Genomic DNA, 26906 nt, shown 5'->3' with positions numbered 1-26906 from the left:
TACCTGTGTCATTGGTCTGGGTTAGGGTCAGTACTTGTATCATTGGTCAGGGTCAGTACCTGTATCATTGGTCTGGGTTAGGGTCAGGGTCAGTACCTGTATAATTGGTCTGGGTTAGGGTCAGTACCTGTATCATTGGTCTCGGTTAGGGTCAGGGTCAGTGCCTGTATCATTGGTCTGGGTTAAGGTCAGGGTCAGTACCTGTATCATTGGTCTGGGTTAGGGTCAGGGTCAGTACCTGTATTATTGGTCTGCGTTAGGGTCAGTACCTATATCATTGGTCTGGGTTAGGGTCAGGGTCAGTACCTGTATCATTGGTCTGGGTTAGGGTCAGTACCTGTATCATTGGTCTGGGTCAGGGTCAGTACCTGTATCATTGGTCTGGGTCAGGGTCAGTACCTGTATCATTGGTCTGGGTTAGGGTCAGTACCTGTATCATTGGTCTAGGTTAGGGTCAGGGTCAGTACCTGTATCACTGGTCTGGGTTAGGGTCAGTACCTGTATCGTTGGTCTGGGTTAGGATCAGGGTCTGTACCTGTATCATTGGTCTGGGTCTGGGTCAGTACCTGTATCAGTGGTCTGGGTTAGGGTCAGGGTCAGTACCTGTATCATTGCTCTGGGTTAGGGTCAGTACCTGTATCATTGGTCTGGATTAGGGTCAGTACCTGTATCATTGGTCTGGATTAGGGTCAGTACCTGTATCATTGGTCTGGATTAGGGTCAGTACCTGTATCATTGGTCTGGGTCAGGGTCAGTACCTGTATCATTAGTCTGGGTTAGGGTCAGTACCTGTATCATTGGTCTGGGTTAGGGTCAGGGTCAGTACCTGTATCATTGGTCTGGGTTAGGGTCAGGGTCAGTACCTGTATCATTGGTCTGGGTCAGGGTCAGTACCTGTATCATTGGTCTGGGTTAGGGTCAGTACCTGTATAATTGGTCTGGGTCAGTACCTGTATCATTGGTCTCGGTTAGGGTCAGGGTCAGTGCCTGTATCATTGGTCTGGGTTAGGGTCAGTACCTGTATCATTGGTCTGGGTTAGGGTCAGGGTCAGTACCTGTATCATTGGTCTGGGTTAGGGTCAGGATCAGTACCTGTATCATTGGTCTGGGTTAGGGTCAGTACCTGTATCATTGGTCTGGGTTAGGGTCAGTACCTGTATCATTGGTCTGGGTTAGGGTCAGTACCTGTATCATTGGTCTGGGTCAGGGTCAGTACCTGTATCATTGGTCTGGGTCAGGGTCAGTACCTGTATCATTGGTCTAGGTTAGGGTCAGGGTCAGTACCTATATCATTGGTCTGGGTTAGGGTCAGGGTCAGTACCTATATCATTGGTCTGGGTTAGGGTCAGGGTCAGTACCTGTATCATTGGTCTGGGTTAGGGTCAGTACCTATATCATTGGTCTGGGTTAGGGTCAGTACCTGTATCATTGGTCTGGGTTAGGGTCAGTACCTGTATCATTGGTCTAGGTTAGGGTCAGGGTCAGTACCTGTATCATTGGTCTGGGTCAGGGTCAGTAACTGTATAATTGGTCTGGGTTAGGGTCAGGGTCAGTACCTGTATAATTTGTCTGGGTTAGAGTCAGGGTCAGTACCTGTATCATTGGTGTGGGTTAGGGTCAGGGTCAGTACCTGTATCATTGGTCTGGGTTAGGGTCAGGGTCAGTACCTGTATCATTGGTCTGGGTTAGGGTCAGTACCTATATCATTGGTCTGGGTTAGGGTCAGGGTCTGTACCTGTATCATTGGTCTGGGTTAGGGTCAGTACCTGTATCATTGGTCTTGGTTAGGGTCAGTACCTGTGTCATTGGTCTGGGTCAGGGTCAGTACCTGTATCATTGGTCTGGGTCAGGGTCAGTACCTGTATCATTGGTCTGGGTTAGGGTCAGTACCTGTATCATTGGTCTAGGTTAGGGTCAGGGTCAGTACCTGTATCACTGGTCTGGGTTAGGGTCAGTACCTGTATCGTTGGTCTGGGTTAGGGTCAGGGTCAGTACCTGTATCATTGGTCTGGGTTAGGGTCAGTACCTATATCATTGGTCTGGGTTAGGGTCAGGGTCAGTACCTGTATCATTGGTCTGAGTTAAGGTCAGTACCTGTATCATTGGTCTGGGTTAGGGTCAGGGTCAGTACCTGTATCATTGGTCTGGGCTAGGGTCAGTACCTGTATCATTGGTCTAGGTTAGGGTCAGGTTCAGTACCTGTATCATTGGTCTGGGTTAGGATCAGTACCTGTATCATTGGTCTGGATTAGGGTCAGTCAGTACCTGTATCATTGGTCTGGGTTAGGGTCAGTACCTATATCATTGGTCTGGGTTAGGGTCAGGGTCAGTACCTGTATCACTGGTCTGGGTTAGGGTCAGTACCTGTATCATTGGTCTGGGTTAGGGTCAGGGTCAGTACCTGTATCATTGGTCTGGGTTAGGGTCAGGGTCTGTACATGTATCATTGGTCTGGGTCTGGGTCAGTACCTGTATCATTGGTCTGGGTTAGGGTCAGGGTCAGTACTTGTATCATTGGTCTGGGTCAGGGTCAGTACCTGTATCATTGGTGTAGGTTAGGGTCAGGGTCAGTACCTGTATCATTGGTCTGGGTCAGGGTCAGTACCTGTATCATTGGTCTGGGTCAGGGTCAGTTCCTGAATCATTGGTCTGGGTTAGGGTCAGTACCTGTATCATTGGTCTGGGTTAGGGTCAGTACCTGTATCATTGGTCTAGGTTAGGGTCAGGGTCAGTACCTGTATCATTGGTCTGGGTTAGGGTCAGGGTCAGTACCTGTATCATTGGTCTGGGTTAGGGTCAGGGTCAGTACCTATATCATTGGTCTGGGTTAGGGTCAGGGTCAGTACCTGTATAATTGGTCTTGGTTAGGGTCAGTACCTGTATCATTGGTCTGGGTTAGGGTCAGGGTCAGTACCTGTATAATTGGTCTTGGTTAGGGTCAGTACCTGTATCATTGGTCTAGGTTAGGGTCAGGGTCAGTACCTGTATCATTGGTCTGGGTTAGGGTCAGGGTCAGTATCTGTATCATTGGTCTGGGTTAGGGTCAGTACCTGTATCATTGGTCTGGGTTAGGGTCAGTACCTGTATCATTGGTCTGGGTTAGGGTCAGTACCTGTATCATTGGTCTGGGTCAGGGTCAGTACCTGTATCATTGGTCTGGGTTAGGGTCAGTACCTGTATCATTGGTCTAGGTTAGGGTCAGTACCTGTATCATTGGTCTGGGTTAGGGTCAGGGTCAGTACCTGTATCATTGGTCTGGGTTAGGGTCAGGGTCAGTACCTGTATCATTGGTCTGGGTCAGGGTCAGTATCATTGGTCTAGGTTAGGGTCAGGGTCAGTACCTGTATCATCGGTCTGGGTTAGGGTCAGGGTCAGTACCTGTATCATTGGTCTGGGTTAGGGTCAGTGTCAGTACCTATATCATTGGTCTGGGTTAGGGTCAGTACCTGTATCATTGGTCTAGGTTAGGGTCAGGGTCAGTACCTGTATCATTGGTCTGGGTTAGGGTCAGGGTCAGTACCTGTATCATTGGTCTGGATTAGGGTCAGGGTCAGTACCTATATCATTGGTCTGGGTTAGGGTTAGGGTCAGTACCTGTATCATTGGTCTGGATTAGGGTCAGTACCTGTATCATTGGTCTGGGTTAGGGTCAGGGTCAGTACCTGTATCATTGGTCTGGGTTAGGGTCAGGGTCAGTACCTGTATCATTGGTCTGGGTTAGGGTCAGGGTCAGTACCTGTATCATTGGTCTGGGTTAGGGTCAGGGTCAGTACCTGTATCATTGGTCTGGGTTAGGGTCAGTACCTGTATCATTGGTCTGGGTTAGGGTCAGGGTCAGTACCTGTATCATTGGTCTGGGTTAGGGTCAGTACCTGTATCATTGGTCTCGGTTAGGGTCAGGGTCAGTGCCTGTATCATTGGTCTGGGTTAGGGTCAGTACCTGTATCATTGGTCTGTGTTAGGGTCAGGGTCAGTACCTGTATCATTGGTCTGGGTTAGGATCAGTACCTGTATCATTGGTCTGGATTAGGGTCAGTTAGTACCTGTATCATTGGTCTGAGTTAGGGTCAGTACCTATATCATTGGTCTGGGTTAGGGTCAGGGTCAGTACCTGAATCACTGGTCTGGGTTAGGGTCAGTACCTGTATCATTGGTCTGGGTTAGGGTCAGGGTCTGTACCTGTATCATTGGTCTGGGTCTGGGTCAGTACCTGTATCATTGGTCTGGGTTAGGGTCAGGGTCAGTACTTGTATCATTGGTCTGGGTCAGGGTCAGTACCTGTATCATTGGTCTGGGTTAGGGTCAGGGTCAGTACCTGTATAATTGGTCTGGGTTAGGGTCAGTACCTGTATCATTGGTCTCGGTTAGGGTCAGGGTCAGTGCCTGTATCATTGGTCTGGGTTAGGGTCAGGGTCAGTACCTGTATCATTGGTCTGGGTTAGGGTCAGGGTCAGTACCTGTATCATTGGTCTGCGTTAGGGTCAGTACCTATATCATTGGCCTGGGTTAGGGTCAGGGTCAGTACCTGTATCATTGGTCTGGGTTAGGGTCAGTACCTGTATCATTGGTCTGGGTTAGGGTCAGTACCTGTATCATTGGTCTGGGTCAGGGTCAGTACCTGTATCATTGGTCTGGGTCAGGGTCAGTACCTGTATCATTGGTCTGGGTTAGGGTCAGGGTCAGTGCCTGTATCATTGGTCTGGGTTAGGGTCAGGGTCAGTACCTGTATCATTGGTCTGGGTTAGGGTCAGGGTCAGTACCTGTATCATTGGTCTGGGTTAGGGTCAGTACCTGTATCATTGGTCTGGATTAGGGTCAGTACCTGTATCATTGGTCTGGGTTAGGGTCAGTACCTGTATCATTGGTCTGGGTCAGGGTCAGTACCTGTATCATTGGTCTGGGTCAGGGTCAGTACCTGTATCATTGGTCTGGGTTAGGGTCAGTACCTGTATCATTGGTCTAGGTTAGGGTCAGGGTCAGTACCTGTATCACTGGTCTGGGTTAGGGTCAGTACCTGTATCGTTGGTCTGGGTTAGGGTCAGGGTCTGTACCTGTATCATTGGTCTGGGTCTGGGTCAGTACCTGTATCATTGGTCTGGGTTAGGGTCAGGGTCAGTACCTGTATCATTGGTCTGGGTTAGGGTCAGGGTCAGTACCTGTATCATTGGTCTGGGTTAGGGTCAGTACCTGTATCATTGGTCTGGATTAGGGTCAGTACCTGTATCATTGGTCTGGGTTAGGGTCAGTTAGTACCTGTATCATTGGTCTGAGTTAGGGTCAGTACCTATATCATTGGTCTGGGTTAGGGTCAGGGTCAGTACCTGAATCACTGGTCTGGGTTAGGGTCAGTACCTGTATCATTGGTCTGGGTTAGGGTCAGGGTCTGTACCTGTATCATTGGTCTGGGTCTGGGTCAGTACCTGTGTCATTGGTCTGGGTTAGGGTCAGTACTTGTATCATTGGTCTGGGTCAGGGTCAGTACCTGTATCATTGGTCTGGGTTAGGGTCAGGGTCAGTACCTGTATAATTGGTCTGGGTTAGGGTCAGTACCTGTATCATTGGTCTCGGTTAGGGTCAGGGTCAGTGCCTGTATCATTGGTCTGGGTTAGGGTCAGGGTCAGTACCTGTATCATTGGTCTGGGTTAGGGTCAGGGTCAGTACCTGTATCATTGGTCTGCGTTAGGGTCAGTACCTATATCATTGGCCTGGGTTAGGGTCAGGGTCAGTACCTGTATCATTGGTCTGGGTTAGGGTCAGTACCTGTATCATTGGTCTGGGTTAGGGTCAGTACCTGTATCATTGGTCTGGGTCAGGGTCAGTACCTGTATCATTGGTCTGGGTCAGGGTCAGTACCTGTATCATTGGTCTGGGTTAGGGTCAGGGTCAGTGCCTGTATCATTGGTCTGGGTTAGGGTCAGGGTCAGTACCTGTATCATTGGTCTGGGTTAGGGTCAGGGTCAGTACCTGTATCATTGGTCTGGGTTAGGGTCAGTACCTGTATCATTGGTCTGGATTAGGGTCAGTACCTGTATCATTGGTCTGGGTTAGGGTCAGTACCTGTATCATTGGTCTGGGTCAGGGTCAGTACCTGTATCATTGGTCTGGGTCAGGGTCAGTACCTGTATCATTGGTCTGGGTTAGGGTCAGTACCTGTATCATTGGTCTAGGTTAGGGTCAGGGTCAGTACCTGTATCACTGGTCTGGGTTAGGGTCAGTACCTGTATCGTTGGTCTGGGTTAGGGTCAGGGTCTGTACCTGTATCATTGGTCTGGGTCTGGGTCAGTACCTGTATCATTGGTCTGGGTTAGGGTCAGGGTCAGTACCTGTATCATTGGTCTGGGTTAGGGTCAGGGTCAGTACCTGTATCATTGGTCTGGGTTAGGGTCAGTACCTGTATCATTGGTCTGGATTAGGGTCAGTACCTGTATCATTGGTCTGGGTTAGGGTCAGTTAGTACCTGTATCATTGGTCTGAGTTAGGGTCAGTACCTATATCATTGGTCTGGGTTAGGGTCAGGGTCAGTACCTGAATCACTGGTCTGGGTTAGGGTCAGTACCTGTATCATTGGTCTGGGTTAGGGTCAGGGTCTGTACCTGTATCATTGGTCTGGGTCTGGGTCAGTACCTGTGTCATTGGTCTGGGTTAGGGTCAGTACTTGTATCATTGGTCTGGGTCAGGGTCAGTACCTGTATCATTGGTCTGGGTTAGGGTCAGGGTCAGTACCTGTATAATTGGTCTGGGTTAGGGTCAGTACCTGTATCATTGGTCTCGGTTAGGGTCAGGGTCAGTGCCTGTATCATTGGTCTGGGTTAAGGTCAGGGTCAGTACCTGTATCATTGGTCTGGGTTAGGGTCAGGGTCAGTACCTGTATCATTGGTCTGCGTTAGGGTCAGTACCTATATCATTGGTCTGGGTTAGGGTCAGGGTCAGTACCTGTATCATTGGTCTGGGTTAGGGTCAGTACCTGTATCATTGGTCTGGGTCAGGGTCAGTACCTGTATCATTGGTCTGGGTCAGGGTCAGTACCTGTATCATTGGTCTGGGTTAGGGTCAGTACCTGTATCATTGGTCTAGGTTAGGGTCAGGGTCAGTACCTGTATCACTGGTCTGGGTTAGGGTCAGTACTTGTATCGTTGGTCTGGGTTAGGATCAGGGTCTGTACCTGTATCATTGGTCTGGGTCTGGGTCAGTACCTGTATCATTGGTCTGGGTTAGGGTCAGGGTCAGTACCTGTATCATTGGTCTGGGTTAGGGTCAGGGTCAGTACCTGTATCATTGGTCTGGGTTAGGGTCAGTACCTATATCATTGGTCTGGGTTAGGGTCAGGGTCAGTACCTGTATCATTGGTCTGGGTTAAGGTCAGTACCTGTATCATTGGTCTGGGTTAGGGTCAGGGTCAGTACCTGTATCATTGGTCTGGGTTAGGGTCAGGGTCAGTACCTGTATCATTGGTCTGGGTCAGGGTCAGTATCATTGGTCTGGTTTAGGGTCAGTACCTGTATCATTGGTCTAGGTTAGGGTCAGGGTCAGTACCTGTATCATCGGTCTGGGTTAGGGTCAGGGTCAGTACCTGTATCATTGGTCTGGGTTAGGGTCAGTGTCAGTACCTATATCATTGGTCTAGGTTAGGGTCAGGGTCAGTACCTGTATCATTGGTCTGGGTTAGGCTCAGGGTCAGTACCTGTATCATTGGTCTGGGTTAGGCTCAGGGTCAGTACCTGTATCATTGGTCTGGATTAGGGTCAGGGTCAGTACCTATATCATTGGTCTGGGTTAGGGTTAGGGTCAGTACCTGTATCATTGGTCTGGATTAGGGTCAGTCAGTACCTGTATCATTGGTCTGGGTTAGGGTCAGTACCTGTATCATTGGTCTGGGTTAGGGTCAGGGTCAGTACCTGTATCATTGGTCTGAGTTAGGGTCAGTACCTATATCATTGGTCTGGGTTAGGGTCAGGGTCAGTACCTGAATCACTGGTCTGGGTTAGGGTCAGTACCTGTATCATTGGTCTGGGTTAGGGTCAGGGTCTGTACCTGTATCATTGGTCTGGGTCTGGGTCAGTACCTGTATCATTGGTCTGGGTTAGGGTCAGGGTCAGTACTTGTATCATTGGTCTGGGTCAGGGTCAGTACCTGTATCATTGGTCTGGGTTAGGGTCAGGGTCAGTACCTGTATAATTGGTCTGGGTTAGGGTCAGTACCTGTATCATTGGTCTCGGTTAGGGTCAGGGTCAGTGCCTGTATCATTGGTCTGGGTTAGGGTCAGGGTCAGTACCTGTATCATTGGTCTGGGTTAGGGTCAGGGTCAGTACCTGTATCATTGGTCTGCGTTAGGGTCAGTACCTATATCATTGGCCTGGGTTAGGGTCAGGGTCAGTACCTGTATCATTGGTCTGGGTTAGGGTCAGTACCTGTATCATTGGTCTGGGTTAGGGTCAGTACCTGTATCATTGGTCTGGGTCAGGGTCAGTACCTGTATCATTGGTCTGGGTCAGGGTCAGTACCTGTATCATTGGTCTGGGTTAGGGTCAGGGTCAGTGCCTGTATCATTGGTCTGGGTTAGGGTCAGGGTCAGTACCTGTATCATTGGTCTGGGTTAGGGTCAGGGTCAGTACCTGTATCATTGGTCTGGGTTAGGGTCAGTACCTGTATCATTGGTCTGGATTAGGGTCAGTACCTGTATCATTGGTCTGGGTTAGGGTCAGTACCTGTATCATTGGTCTGGGTCAGGGTCAGTACCTGTATCATTGGTCTGGGTCAGGGTCAGTACCTGTATCATTGGTCTGGGTTAGGGTCAGTACCTGTATCATTGGTCTAGGTTAGGGTCAGGGTCAGTACCTGTATCACTGGTCTGGGTTAGGGTCAGTACCTGTATCGTTGGTCTGGGTTAGGGTCAGGGTCTGTACCTGTATCATTGGTCTGGGTCTGGGTCAGTACCTGTATCATTGGTCTGGGTTAGGGTCAGGGTCAGTACCTGTATCATTGGTCTGGGTTAGGGTCAGGGTCAGTACCTGTATCATTGGTCTGGGTTAGGGTCAGTACCTGTATCATTGGTCTGGATTAGGGTCAGTACCTGTATCATTGGTCTGGGTTAGGGTCAGTTAGTACCTGTATCATTGGTCTGAGTTAGGGTCAGTACCTATATCATTGGTCTGGGTTAGGGTCAGGGTCAGTACCTGAATCACTGGTCTGGGTTAGGGTCAGTACCTGTATCATTGGTCTGGGTTAGGGTCAGGGTCTGTACCTGTATCATTGGTCTGGGTCTGGGTCAGTACCTGTATCATTGGTCTGGGTTAGGGTCAGGGTCAGTACCTGTATAATTGGTCTGGGTTAGGGTCAGTACCTGTATCATTGGTCTCGGTTAGGGTCAGGGTCAGTGCCTGTATCATTGGTCTGGGTTAAGGTCAGGGTCAGTACCTGTATCATTGGTCTGGGTTAGGGTCAGGGTCAGTACCTGTATCATTGGTCTGCGTTAGGGTCAGTACCTATATCATTGGTCTGGGTTAGGGTCAGGGTCAGTACCTGTATCATTGGTCTGGGTTAGGGTCAGTACCTGTATCATTGGTCTGGGTCAGGGTCAGTACCTGTATCATTGGTCTGGGTCAGGGTCAGTACCTGTATCATTGGTCTGGGTTAGGGTCAGTACCTGTATCATTGGTCTAGGTTAGGGTCAGGGTCAGTACCTGTATCACTGGTCTGGGTTAGGGTCAGTACTTGTATCGTTGGTCTGGGTTAGGATCAGGGTCTGTACCTGTATCATTGGTCTGGGTCTGGGTCAGTACCTGTATCATTGGTCTGGGTTAGGGTCAGGGTCAGTACCTGTATCATTGGTCTGGGTTAGGGTCAGGGTCAGTACCTGTATCATTGGTCTGGGTTAGGGTCAGTACCTATATCATTGGTCTGGGTTAGGGTCAGGGTCAGTACCTGTATCATCGGTCTGGGTTAGGGTCAGGGTCAGTACCTGTATCATTGGTCTGGGTTAGGGTCAGTGTCAGTACCTATATCATTGGTCTAGGTTAGGGTCAGGGTCAGTACCTGTATCATTGGTCTGGGTTAGGCTCAGGGTCAGTACCTGTATCATTGGTCTGGGTTAGGCTCAGGGTCAGTACCTGTATCATTGGTCTGGATTAGGGTCAGGGTCAGTACCTATATCATTGGTCTGGGTTAGGGTTAGGGTCAGTACCTGTATCATTGGTCTGGATTAGGGTCAGTCAGTACCTGTATCATTGGTCTGGGTTAGGGTCAGTACCTGTATCATTGGTCTGGGTTAGGGTCAGGGTCAGTACCTGTATCATTGGTCTGGGTCAGGGTCAGTACCTGTATCTTGCACTCTGCCTCCACCAGTTGTAGTTTGGTCTGGGCCAGTTCCAGCTCCATCTCTCTGAGCTGGTTCTTCAGACCCTCCTTCTCCTCGTCGGTCTCTTCCTCGCTGCCCTCCATCTTCTTCACTGCCTTTAGACGACCCTCCTTGTTGAAGAGGACAGAGCACTTCTCACAGCCCTCCACCTTCAGCTGGGGGAGAGAGACACATCATAAACCATGTTAGAACATTACATCTCTAACCCTAACCTTCTCATTAGAGATGACCCTACATGTTAAGGAGAATACTGTACTTCTCACAGCCTTCCACGGGTTAGACCAAGTCACAGGTTATACCACTACACTATATAAATCAGGTACAGGTTATACCACTACACTATATAAACCAGGTACAGGTTATACCACTACACTATATAAACCAGGTACAGGTTATTCCACTACACTATATAAACCAGGTACAGGTTATTCCATTACACTATATAAACCAGGTACAGGTTACAACAATACACTATATAAAAACAGGTACAGGTTATTCCACTACACTATATAAATCAGGTACAGGTTATTCCACTACACTATATATAAATCAGGTACAGGTTATTCCACTACACTATATAAACCAGGTACAGGTTATTCCACTACACTATATAAACCAGGTACAGGTTGTTCCATTACACTATATAAACCAGGTACAGGTTATTCCACTACACTATATAAACCAGGTACAGGTTACAACACTACACTATATAAAAACAGGTACAGGTTATTCCAGTACACTATATAAAACAGGTACAGGTTATTCCACTACACTATATAAACCAGGTACAGGTTATTCCACTACACTATACAAACCAGGTACAGGTTATACCACTACACTATATAAACCAGGTACAGGTTATTCCACTACACTATATAAACCAGGTACAGGTTATTCCACTACACTATATAAACCAGGTACATGTTATACCACTACACTATATAAAACAGGTACAGGTTATTCCACTACACTATATAAACCAGGTACAGGTTATACCACTACACTATATAAACCAGGTACATGTTATACCACTACACTATATAAATCAGGTACAGGTTATACCACTACACTATATAAACCAGGTACAGGTTATTCCACTACACTATATAAACCAGGTACATGTTATACCACCACACTATATAAACCAGGTACAGGTTATACCACTACACTATATAAATCAGGTACAGGTTATTCCACTACACTACACCACATAAAATCAGGTACAGGTTATTCCACTACACTATATAAATCGGGTACAGGTTATTACACTACACTATATAAACCAGGTACATGTTATACCACTACACTATATAAACCAGGTACAGGTTATACCACTACACTATATAAATCAGGTACAGGTTATTCCACTACACTACACCACATAAAATCAGGTACAGGTTATACCACTACACTATATAAATCAGGTACAGGTTATTCCACTACACTATATAAACCAGGTACAGGTTATTCCACTACACTATATAAATCAGGTACAGGTTATTCCACTACACTATATAAACCAGGTACAGGTTATTCCACTACATAAAACAGGTACAGGTTATTCCACTACATAAAACAGGTACAGGTTATACCACTACACTATATAAACCAGGTACAGGTTATTCCACTACACTATATAAACCAGGTACATGTTATACCACTACACTATATAAAACAGGTACAGGTTATTCCACTACACTATATAAACCACGTACAGGTTATACCACTACACTATATAAAACAGGTACAGGTTATTCCACTACACTATATAAAACAGGTACAGGTTATACCACTACACTATATAAAACAGGTACAGGTTATTCCACTACACTATATAAACCAGGTACAGGTTATACCACTACACTATATAAACCAGGTACAGGTTATTCCACCACACTACATAAACCAGGTACATGTTATTCCACTTCACTATATAAACCAGGTACAGGTTATTCCACTGCACTATATAAACCAGGTACAGGTTATACCACTGCACTATATAAACCAGGTACAGGTTATATCACTACACTATATAAATCAGGTACAGGTTATTCCACTACACTACACCACATAAAATCAGGTACAGGTTATACCACTACACTATATAAATCAGGTACAGGTTATTCCACTACACTATATAAACCAGGTACAGGTTATTCCACTACACTATATAAAACAGGTACAGGTTATACCACTACACTATATAAAACAGGTACAGGTTATTCCACTACACTATATAAAACAGGTACAGGTTATACCACTACACTATATAAAACAGGTACAGGTTATTCCACTACACTATATAAACCAGGTACAGGTTATACCACTACACTATATAAACCAGGTACAGGTTATTCCACCACACTACATAAACCAGGTACATGTTATTCCACTTCACTATATAAACCAGGTACAGGTTATTCCACTGCACTATATAAACCAGGTACAGGTTATACCACTGCACTATATAAACCAGGTACAGGTTATATCACTACACTATATAAATCAGGTACAGGTTATTCCACTACACTACACCACATAAAATCAGGTACAGGTTATACCACTACACTATATAAATCAGGTACAGGTTATTCCACTACACTATATAAACCAGGTACAGGTTATTCCACTACACTATATAAAACAGGTACAGGTTATTCCACTACACTATATAAACCAGGTACATGTTATACCACTACACTATATAAAACAGGTACAGGTTATTCCACTACACTATATAAAACAGGTACAGGTTATTCCACTACACTATATAAACCAGGTACAGGTTATTCCACTACACTATATAAACCAGGTACATGTTATACCACTACACTATATAAAACAGGTACAGGTTATTCCACTACACTATATAAACCAGGTACATGTTATACCACTACACTATATAAAACAGGTACAGGTTATTCCACTACACTATATAAACCAGGTACAGGTTATACCACTACACTATATAAACCAGGTACATGTTATACCACTACACTATATAAATCAGGTACAGGTTATACCACTACACTATATAAACCAGGTACAGGTTATTCCACTACACTATATAAACCAGGTACAGGTTATTCCACTACACTATATAAACCAGGTACAGGTTATACCACTACACTATATAAACCAGGTACAGGTTATACCACTACACTATATAAACCAGGTACAGGTTATTCCACTACACTATATAAAACAGGTACAGGTTATTCCACTACACTATATAAACCAGGTACAGGTTATTCCACTACACTATATAAACCAGGTACAGGTTATTCCACTACACTATATAAACCAGGTACAGGTTATTCCACTACACTATATAAATCAGGTACAGGTTATTCCACTACACTATATAAACCAGGTACAGGTTATTCCACTACACTATATAAACCAGGTACAGGTTATTCCACTACACTATATAAACCAGGTACAGGTTATTCCACTACACTATATAAACCAGGTACATGTTATACCACTACACTATATAAAACAGGTACAGGTTATTCCACTACACTATATAAACCAGGTACAGGTTATACCACTACACTATATAAACCAGGTACATGTTATACCACTACACTATATAAATCAGGTACAGGTTATACCACTACACTATATAAACCAGGTACAGGTTATTCCACTACACTATATAAACCAGGTACAGGTTATTGCACTACACTATATAAATCAGGTACAGGTTATACCACTACATTACATAAACCAGGTACATGTTATACCACCACACTATATAAACCAGGTACAGGTTATACCACTACACTATATAAATCAGGTACAGGTTATTCCACTACACTACACCACATAAAATCAGGTACAGGTTATTCCACTACACTATATAAATCGGGTACAGGTTATTACACTACACTATATAAACCAGGTACAGGTTATTCCACTACACTATATAAAACAGGTACAGGTTATTCCACTACACTATATAAACCAGGTACAGGTTATTCCACTACACTATACAAACCAGGTACAGGTTATACCACTACACTATATAAACCAGGTACAGGTTATTCCACTACACTATATAAACCAGGTACAGGTTATACCACTACACTATATAAACCAGGTACAGGTTATTCCACTACACTATATAAACCAGGTACAGGTTATACCACTACACTATATAAACCAGGTACATGTTATACCACTACACTATATAAACCAGGTACAGGTTATACCACTACACTATATAAATCAGGTACAGGTTATTCCACTACACTACACCACATAAAATCAGGTACAGGTTATTCCACTACACTATATAAATCAGGTACAGGTTATTACACTACACTGTATAAACCAGGTACAGGTTATTCCACTACACTATATAAACCAGGTACAGGTTATACCACTACACTATATAAACCAGGTACAGGTTATACCACTACACTATATAAAACAGGTACAGGTTATTCCACTACACTATATAAAACAGGTACAGGTTATTCCACTACACTATATAAACCAGGTACAGGTTATACCACTACACTATATAAACCAGGTACAGGTTATTCCACCACACTACATAAACCAGGTACATGTTATTCCACTTCACTATATAAACCAGGTACAGGTTATTCCACTACACTATATAAACCAGGTACAGGTTATACCACTACACTATATAAAACAGGTACAGGTTATTCCACTACACTATATAAACCAGGTACAGGTTATACCACTACACTATATAAACCAGGTACAGGTTATTCCACCACACTACATAAACCAGGTACATGTTATTCCACTTCACTATATAAACCAGGTACAGGTTATTCCACTGCACTATATAAACCAGGTACAGGTTATACCACTGCACTATATAAACCAGGTACAGGTTATATCACTACACTATATAAATCAGGTACAGGTTATTCCACTACACTACACCACATAAAATCAGGTACAGGTTATACCACTACACTATATAAATCAGGTACAGGTTATTCCACTACACTATATAAACCAGGTACAGGTTATTCCACTACACTATATAAATCAGGTACAGTTATTCCACTACACTATATAAACCAGGTACAGGTTATTCCACTACATAAAACAGGTACAGGTTATTCCACTACACTATATAAACCAGGTACAGGTTATACCACTACACTATATAAACCAGGTACAGGTTATTCCACTACACTATATAAACCAGGTACATGTTATACCACTACACTATATAAAACAGGTACAGGTTATTCCACCACACTATATAAACCAGGTACAGGTTATACCACTACACTATATAAATCAGGTACAGGTTATTCCACTACACTACACCACATAAAATCAGGTACAGGTTATTCCACTACACTATATAAATCGGGTACAGGTTATTACACTACACTATATAAACCAGGTACAGGTTATTCCACTACACTATATAAAACAGGTACAGGTTATTCCACTACACTATATAAACCAGGTACAGGTTATTCCACTACACTATACAAACCAGGTACAGGTTATACCACTACACTATATAAACCAGGTACAGGTTATTCCACTACACTATATAAACCAGGTACAGGTTATTCCACTACACTATATAAACCAGGTACAGGTTATACCACTACACTATATAAACCAGGTACAGGTTATTCCACTACACTATATAAATCAGGTACAGGTTATACCACTACACTATATAAACCAGGTACATGTTATACCACTACACTATATAAACCAGGTACAGGTTATACCACTACACTATATAAATCAGGTACAGGTTATTCCACTACACCACATAAAATCAGGTACAGGTTATTCCACTACACTATATAAATCAGGTACAGGTTATTACACTACACTATATAAACCAGGTACAGGTTATTCCACTACACTATATAAACCAGGTACAGGTTATACCACTACACTATATAAAACAGGTACAGGTTATTCCACTACACTATATAAACCAGGTACAGGTTATACCACTACACTATATAAACCAGGTACAGGTTATTCCACCACACTACATAAACCAGGTACATGTGTATTCCACTTCACTATATAAACCAGGTACAGGTTATTCCACTACACTATATAAACCAGGTACAGGTTATACCACTACACTATATAAAACAGGTACAGGTTATTCCACTACACTATATAAACCAGGTACAGGTTATACCACTACACTATATAAACCAGGTACAGGTTATTCCACCACACTACATAAACCAGGTACATGTGTATTCCACTTCACTATATAAACCAGGTACAGGTTATTCCACTACACTATATAAACCAGGTACAGGTTATACCACTACACTATATAAAACAGGTACAGGTTATTCCACTACACTATATAAACCAGGTACAGGTTATACCACTACACTATATAAACCAGGTACAGGTTATTCCACCACACTACATAAACCAGGTACATGTTATTCCACTTCACTATATAAACCAGGTACAGGTTATTCCACTGCACTATATAAACCAGGTACAGGTTATACCACTGCACTATATAAACCAGGTACAGGTTATATCACTACACTATATAAATCAGGTACAGGTTATTCCACTACACTACACCACATAAAATCAGGTACAGGTTATACCACTACACTATATAAATCAGGTACAGGTTATTCCACTACACTATATAAACCAGGTACAGGTTATTCCACTACACTATATAAATCAGGTACAGGTTATTCCACTACACTATATAAACCAGGTACAGGTTATTCCACTACATAAAACAGGTACAGGTTATTCCACTACACTATATAAACCAGGTACAGGTTATACCACTACACTATATAAACCAGGTACAGGTTATTCCACTACACTATATAAACCAGGTACAGGTTATACCACTACACTATATAAACCAGGTACATGTTATACCACTACACTATATAAATCAGGTACAGGTTATACCACTACACTATATAAACCAGGTACAGGTTATACCACTACACTATATAAACCAGGTACAGGTTATTCCACTACACTATATAAACCAGGTACAGGTTATTCCACTACACTATATAAAACAGGTACAGCTTATTCCACTACACTATATAAACCAGGTACAGGTTATTCCACTACACTATATAAATCAGGTACAGGTTATTCCACTACACTACACTATATAAACCAGGTACAGGTTATACCACTACACTATATAAACCAGGTACAGGTTATTCCACTACACTATATAAACCAGGTACAGGTTATACCACTACACTATATAAAACAGGTACAGGTTATTCCACTACACTATATAAACCAGGTACAGGTTATACCACTACACTATATAAACCAGGTACAGGTTATTCCACCACACTACATAAACCAGGTACATGTTATTCCACTTCACTATATAAACCAGGTACAGGTTATTCCACTGCACTATATAAACCAGGTACAGGTTATACCACTGCACTATATAAACCAGGTACAGGTTATATCACTACACTATATAAATCAGGTACAGGTTATTCCACTACACTACACCACATAAAATCAGGTACAGGTTATACCACTACACTATATAAATCAGGTACAGGTTATTCCACTACACTATATAAACCAGGTACAGGTTATTCCACTACACTATATAAATCAGGTACAGGTTATTCCACTACACTATATAAACCAGGTACAGGTTATTCCACTACATAAAACAGGTACAGGTTATTCCACTACACTATATAAACCAGGTACAGGTTATACCACTACACTATATAAACCAGGTACAGGTTATTCCACTACACTATATAAACCAGGTACAGGTTATACCACTACACTATATAAACCAGGTACATGTTATACCACTACACTATATAAATCAGGTACAGGTTATACCACTACACTATATAAACCAGGTACAGGTTATACCACTACACTATATAAACCAGGTACAGGTTATTCCACTACACTATATAAACCAGGTACAGGTTATTCCACTACACTATATAAAACAGGTACAGCTTATTCCACTACACTATATAAACCAGGTACAGGTTATTCCACTACACTATATAAATCAGGTACAGGTTATTCCACTACACTACACTATATAAACCAGGTACAGGTTATACCACTACACTATATAAACCAGGTACAGGTTATTCCACTACACTATATAAACCAGGTACAGGTTATTCCACTACACTATATAAATCAGGTACAGGTTATTCCACTACACTACACCACATAAAATCAGGTACAGGTTATTCCACTACACTACACCACATAAAATCAGGTACAGGTTATTCCACTACACTATATAAATCAGGTACAGGTTATTACACTACACTGTATAAACCAGGTACAGGTTATTCCACTACACTATATAAACCAGGTACAGGTTATACCACTACACTATATAAACCAGGTACAGGTTATACCACTACACTATATAAAACAGGTACAGGTTATTCCACTACACTATATAAAACAGGTACAGGTTATTCCACTACACTATATAAACCAGGTACAGGTTATACCACTACACTATATAAACCAGGTACAGGTTATTCCACCACACTACATAAACCAGGTACATGTTATTCCACTTCACTATATAAACCAGGTACAGGTTATTCCACTACACTATATAAACCAGGTACAGGTTATACCACTACACTATATAAAACAGGTACAGGTTATTCCACTACACTATATAAACCAGGTACAGGTTATACCACTACACTATATAAACCAGGTACAGGTTATTCCACCACACTACATAAACCAGGTACATGTTATTCCACTTCACTATATAAACCAGGTACAGGTTATTCCACTGCACTATATAAACCAGGTACAGGTTATACCACTGCACTATATAAACCAGGTACAGGTTATATCACTACACTATATAAATCAGGTACAGGTTATTCCACTACACTACACCACATAAAATCAGGTACAGGTTATACCACTACACTATATAAATCAGGTACAGGTTATTCCACTACACTATATAAACCAGGTACAGGTTATTCCACTACACTATATAAATCAGGTACAGTTATTCCACTACACTATATAAACCAGGTACAGGTTATTCCACTACATAAAACAGGTACAGGTTATTCCACTACACTATATAAACCAGGTACAGGTTATACCACTACACTATATAAACCAGGTACAGGTTATTCCACTACACTATATAAACCAGGTACATGTTATACCACTACACTATATAAAACAGGTACAGGTTATTCCACCACACTATATAAACCAGGTACAGGTTATACCACTACACTATATAAATCAGGTACAGGTTATTCCACTACACTACACCACATAAAATCAGGTACAGGTTATTCCACTACACTATATAAATCGGGTACAGGTTATTACACTACACTATATAAACCAGGTACAGGTTATTCCACTACACTATATAAAACAGGTACAGGTTATTCCACTACACTATATAAACCAGGTACAGGTTATTCCACTACACTATACAAACCAGGTACAGGTTATACCACTACACTATATAAACCAGGTACAGGTTATTCCACTACACTATATAAACCAGGTACAGGTTATTCCACTACACTATATAAACCAGGTACAGGTTATACCACTACACTATATAAACCAGGTACAGGTTATTCCACTACACTATATAAATCAGGTACAGGTTATACCACTACACTATATAAACCAGGTACATGTTATACCACTACACTATATAAACCAGGTACAGGTTATACCACTACACTATATAAATCAGGTACAGGTTATTCCACTACACCACATAAAATCAGGTACAGGTTATTCCACTACACTATATAAATCAGGTACAGGTTATTACACTACACTATATAAACCAGGTACAGGTTATTCCACTACACTATATAAACCAGGTACAGGTTATACCACTACACTATATAAAACAGGTACAGGTTATTCCACTACACTATATAAACCAGGTACAGGTTATACCACTACACTATATAAACCAGGTACAGGTTATTCCACCACACTACATAAACCAGGTACATGTGTATTCCACTTCACTATATAAACCAGGTACAGGTTATTCCACTACACTATATAAACCAGGTACAGGTTATACCACTACACTATATAAAACAGGTACAGGTTATTCCACTACACTATATAAACCAGGTACAGGTTATACCACTACACTATATAAACCAGGTACAGGTTATTCCACCACACTACATAAACCAGGTACATGTGTATTCCACTTCACTATATAAACCAGGTACAGGTTATTCCACTACACTATATAAACCAGGTACAGGTTATACCACTACACTATATAAAACAGGTACAGGTTATTCCACTACACTATATAAACCAGGTACAGGTTATACCACTACACTATATAAACCAGGTACAGGTTATTCCACCACACTACATAAACCAGGTACATGTTATTCCACTTCACTATATAAACCAGGTACAGGTTATTCCACTGCACTATATAAACCAGGTACAGGTTATACCACTGCACTATATAAACCAGGTACAGGTTATATCACTACACTATATAAATCAGGTACAGGTTATTCCACTACACTACACCACATAAAATCAGGTACAGGTTATACCACTACACTATATAAATCAGGTACAGGTTATTCCACTACACTATATAAACCAGGTACAGGTTATTCCACTACACTATATAAATCAGGTACAGGTTATTCCACTACACTATATAAACCAGGTACAGGTTATTCCACTACATAAAACAGGTACAGGTTATTCCACTACACTATATAAACCAGGTACAGGTTATACCACTACACTATATAAACCAGGTACAGGTTATTCCACTACACTATATAAACCAGGTACAGGTTATACCACTACACTATATAAACCAGGTACATGTTATACCACTACACTATATAAATCAGGTACAGGTTATACCACTACACTATATAAACCAGGTACAGGTTATACCACTACACTATATAAACCAGGTACAGGTTATTCCACTACACTATATAAACCAGGTACAGGTTATTCCACTACACTATATAAAACAGGTACAGGTTATTCCACTACACTATATAAACCAGGTACAGGTTATTCCACTACACTATATAAATCAGGTACAGGTTATTCCACTACACTACACTATATAAACCAGGTACAGGTTATACCACTACACTATATAAACCAGGTACAGGTTATTCCACTACACTATATAAACCAGGTACAGGTTATTCCACTACACTATATAAACCAGGTACAGGTTACACCACTACACTATATAAATCAGGTACAGGTTATTCCACTACACTATATAGACCAGGTACAGGTTATTCCACTACACTATATAAACCAGGTACAGGTTATTCCACTACACTATATAAACCAGGTACATGTTATACCACTACACTATATAAAACAGGTACAGGTTATTCCACTACACTATATAAACCAGGTACATGTTATACCACTACACTATATAAAACAGGTACAGGTTATTCCACTACACTATATAAACCAAGTACAGGTTATACCACTACACTATATAAACCAGGTACATGTTATACCACTACACTATATAAATCAGGTACAGGTTATACCACTACACTATATAAACCAGGTACAGGTTATTCCACTACACTATATAAAACAGGTACAGGTTATTCCACTACACTATATAAACCAGGTACATGTTATACCACTACACTATATAAAACAGGTACAGGTTATTCCACTACACTATATAAACCAAGTACAGGTTATACCACTACACTATATAAATCAGGTACAGGTTATACCACTACACTATATAAACCAGGTACAGGTTATACCACTACACTATATAAACCAGGTACAGGTTATTCCACTACACTATATAAACCAGGTACAGGTTATTCCACTACACTATATAAACCAGGTACAGGTTATTCCACTACACTATATAAACCAGGTACAGGTTATTCCACTACACTATATAAATCAGGTACAGGTTATTCCACTACACTACACTATATAAACCAGGTACAGGTTATACCACTACACTATATAAACCAGGTACAGGTTATTCCACTACACTATATAAAACAGGTACAGGTTATTCCACTACACTATATAAACCAGGTACATGTTATACCACTACACTATATAAAACAGGTACAGGTTATTCCACTACACTATATAAATCAGGTACAGGTTATACCACTACACTATATAAACCAGGTACAGGTTATTCCACCACACTACATAAACCAGGTACATGTGTATTCCACTTCACTATATAAACCAGGTACAGGTTATTCCACTACACTATATAAACCAGGTACAGGTCATACCACTACACTATATAAAACAGGTACAGGTTATTCCACTACACTATATAAACCAGGTACAGGTTATACCACTACACTATATAAACCAGGTACAGGTTATTCCACCACACTACATAAACCAGGTACATGTTATTCCACTTCACTATATAAACCAGGTACAGGTTATTCCACTGCACTATATAAACCAGGTACAGGTTATACCACTGCACTATATAAACCAGGTACAGGTTATACCACTACACTATATAAATCAGGTACAGGTTATTCCACTACACTATATAAACCAGGTACAGGTTATTCCACTACACTATATAAATCAGGTACAGGTTATTCCACTACACTATATAAACCAGGTACAGGTTATTCCACTACATAAAACAGGTACAGGTTATTCCACTACACTATATAAACCAGGTACAGGTTATACCACTACACTATATAAACCAGGTACAGGTTATTCCACTACACTATATAAACCAGGTACAGGTTATACCACTACACTATATAAACCAGGTACATGTTATACCACTACACTATATAAATCAGGTACAGGTTATACCACTACACTATATAAACCAGGTACAGGTTATACCACTACACTATATAAACCAGGTACAGGTTATTCCACTACACTATATAAACCAGGTACAGGTTATTCCACTACACTATATAAAACAGGTACAGGTTATTCCACTACACTATATAAACCAGGTACAGGTTATTCCACTACACTATATAAATCAGGTACAGGTTATTCCACTACACTACACTATATAAACCAGGTACAGGTTATACCACTACACTATATAAACCAGGTACAGGTTATTCCACTACACTATATAAACCAGGTACAGGTTATTCCACTACACTATATAAACCAGGTACAGGTTACACCACTACACTATATAAATCAGGTACAGGTTATTCCACTACACTATATAGACCAGGTACAGGTTATTCCACTACACTATATAAACCAGGTACAGGTTATTCCACTACACTATATAAACCAGGTACATGTTATACCACTACACTATATAAAACAGGTACAGGTTATTCCACTACACTATATAAACCAGGTACATGTTATACCACTACACTATATAAACCAGGTACATGTTATACCACTACACTATATAAACCAGGTACAGGTTATTCCACTACACTATATAAATCAGGTACAGGTTATTCCACTACACTACACTATATAAACCAGGTACAGGTTATACCACTACACTATATAAACCAGGTACAGGTTATTCCACTACACTATATAAACCAGGTACAGGTTATTCCACTACACTATATAAACCAGGTACAGGTTACACCACTACACTATATAAATCAGGTACAGGTTATTCCACTACACTATATAGACCAGGTACAGGTTATTCCACTACACTATATAAACCAGGTACAGGTTATTCCACTACACTATATAAACCAGGTACATGTTATACCACTACACTATATAAAACAGGTACAGGTTATTCCACTACACTATATAAACCAGGTACATGTTATACCACTACACTATATAAACCAGGTACATGTTATACCACTACACTATATAAAACAGGTACAGGTTATTCCACTACACTATATAAACCAAGTACAGGTTATACCACTACACTATATAAACCAGGTACATGTTATACCACTACACTATATAAATCAGGTACAGGTTATACCACTACACTATATAAACCAGGTACAGGTTATTCCACTACACTATATAAAACAGGTACAGGTTATTCCACTACACTATATAAACCAGGTACATGTTATACCACTACACTATATAAAACAGGTACAGGTTATTCCACTACACTATATAAACCAGGTACAGGTTATACCACTACACTATATAAACCAGGTACATGTTATACCACTACACTATATAAATCAGGTACAGGTTATACCACTACACTATATAAACCAGGTACAGGTTATTCCACTACACTATATAAACCAGGTACAGGTTATTCCACTACACTATATAAAACAGGTACAGGTTATTCCACTACACTATATAAACCAGGTACAGGTTATTCCACTACACTATATAAATCAGGTACAGGTTATTCCACTACACTACACTATATAAACCAGGTACAGGTTATACCACTACACTATATAAACCAGGTACAGGTCATTCCACTACACTATATAAACCAGGTACAGGTTATTCCACTACACTATATAAACCAGGTACAGGTTACACCACTACACTATATAAATCAGGTACAGGTTATTCCACTACACTATATAGACCAGGTACAGGTTATTCCACTACACTATATAAACCAGGTACAGGTTATTCCACTACACTATATAAACCAGGTACATGTTATACCACTACACTATATAAAACAGGTACAGGTTATTCCACTACACTATATAAACCAGGTACATGTTATACCACTACACTATATAAAACAGGTACAGGTTATTCCACTACACTATATAAACCAAGTACAGGTTATACCACTACACTATATAAACCAGGTACATGTTATACCACTACACTATATAAATCAGGTACAGGTTATACCACTACACTATATAAACCAGGTACAGGTTATTCCACTACACTATATAAAACAGGTACAGGTTATTCCACTACACTATATAAACCAGGTACATGTTATACCACTACACTATATAAAACAGGTACAGGTTATTCCACTACACTATATAAACCAGGTACAGGTTATACCACTACACTATATAAACCAGGTACATGTTATACCACTACACTATATAAATCAGGTACAGGTTATACCACTACACTATATAAACCAGGTACAGGTTATTCCACTACACTATATAAAACAGGTACAGGTTATTCCACTACACTATATAAAACAGGTACAGGTTTTTTTATATTTATTTATTTCACCTTTATTTAACCAGGTAGGCAAGTTGAGAACAAGTTCTCATTTACAACTGCGACCTGGCCAAGATAAAGCAAAGCAGGGGGAGGAGGGGGGAGGCTGAGAGAGGAACGGGTCGAGGTTTGGGTCCGCATGCTTCCCAGCTGAAACAGTTCGGTAGAGTTTGTGTTTATATTATGAAGACATTTTGTGACGTTTTTGTTTGTTTTAGACTTCGGTTAGCGTTTTTTCGGCTGATCGGGCACACAACATTTTTTCTGGAGGCAAGCCGAAGTCTACACCCATTCGTCGGTGATTGGTCAACAGTAGTGATTCTTCAATAAAATCTTTGTTGTCATTCAATGAGAGACTACTTGTTTTCATTTTTTAACTGAAAGAGATATGAATTAGATGTAAAATTGTGTGACTAAGATTTCTTCATCAAAATAAATTACATATCTTGAATTATCTTAGATTAAAGCTGGCTATTTTGAGGAAGCGTATACTGGCTACGGCGTTTCAAAATGGACAAACAGAACTATTGCCAATCTTTTAAGGGAGTATAAAAGCACCCCGTGGGCAGTGTGGGATTGAGTAAGTACAGGCTGCTGCTGCTGTAATGGACAGTGTGGTTGTAAGGAGGCTAGCAAGGGGATGATAAGAGGTTTTAAGTGTCAGGGTGAGGGTCAGGCTGAGTGTCAGGCTGAGGCTGAGGGTCAGGCTGAGGGTCAGGGTCAGGCTGAGGGTCAGGGTAAGTGTCAGGGTGAGTGTTAGGCTGACTGTCAGGCTGAGTGTCAGGGTGAGGGTCAGGGTGAGGGTCAGGGTGATGGTCAGGGTGAGGGTCAGGCTGAGGGTCAGGGTGAGGGTCAGGGTAAGTGTCAGGGTGAGGGTCAGGGTAAGTGTCAGGGTGAGTGTTAGGCTGAGTGTCAGGGTGAGGGTCAGGGTCAGGGTGAGGGTCAGGGTCAGGCTGAGGGTCAGGGTAAGTGTCAGGGTGAGTGTCAGGGTGAGTGTTAGGCTGAGTGTCAGGGTGAGGGTCAGGGTCAGGCTGAGGGTCAGGGTAAGTGTCAGGGTGAGTGTTAGGCTGAGTGTCAGGCTGAGGGTTAGGGTGAGGGTCAGGGTGAGGGTGGGGTCAGGCTGAGGGTTAGGGTGAGGGTCAGGGTGAGGGTGGGGTCAGGCTGAGTGTCAGGGTGAGTGTTAGGCTGAGTGTCAGGCTGAGGGTTAGGGTGAGGGTCAGGGTGAGGGTGGGGTCAGGCTGAGTGTCAGGGTGAGTGTCAGGGTGAGGGTCAGGGTGAGGGTCAGGGTGAGGGTGGGGTCAGGCTGAGTGTCAGGGTGAGTGTCAGGGTGAGGGTC

The 26906-nt window shown here is 41.9% G+C and overlaps 1 protein-coding gene across 7 annotated transcripts in view; it reads right to left on the bottom strand.

The window, feature by feature from the left end:
* LOC106568376 (rab GTPase-activating protein 1) overlaps window positions 1-26906 on the bottom strand; it is a 260939-nt gene that overhangs the window by 26481 nt on the left and 207552 nt on the right. For all 7 annotated transcript variants that reach the window (XM_045692525.2, XM_045692524.2, XM_045692526.2 and 4 more), the window contains one exon: window positions 10315-10509. In XM_045692525.2, coding sequence (XP_045548481.2) covers window positions 10315-10509 — 195 coding nt within the window. The remainder of the gene's footprint in view (window positions 1-10314; window positions 10510-26906) is intronic.

The sequence above is a fragment of the Salmo salar genome, chromosome 13, assembly GCF_965601325.2.
Source record: "Salmo salar chromosome 13, fSalSal1, whole genome shotgun sequence".
Taxonomy (NCBI): Eukaryota; Metazoa; Chordata; class Actinopteri; order Salmoniformes; family Salmonidae; genus Salmo; species Salmo salar.
The sequence above is the reverse complement of the archived record's forward strand: the minus strand, read 5'-3'. Positions and strand labels throughout refer to the sequence as shown.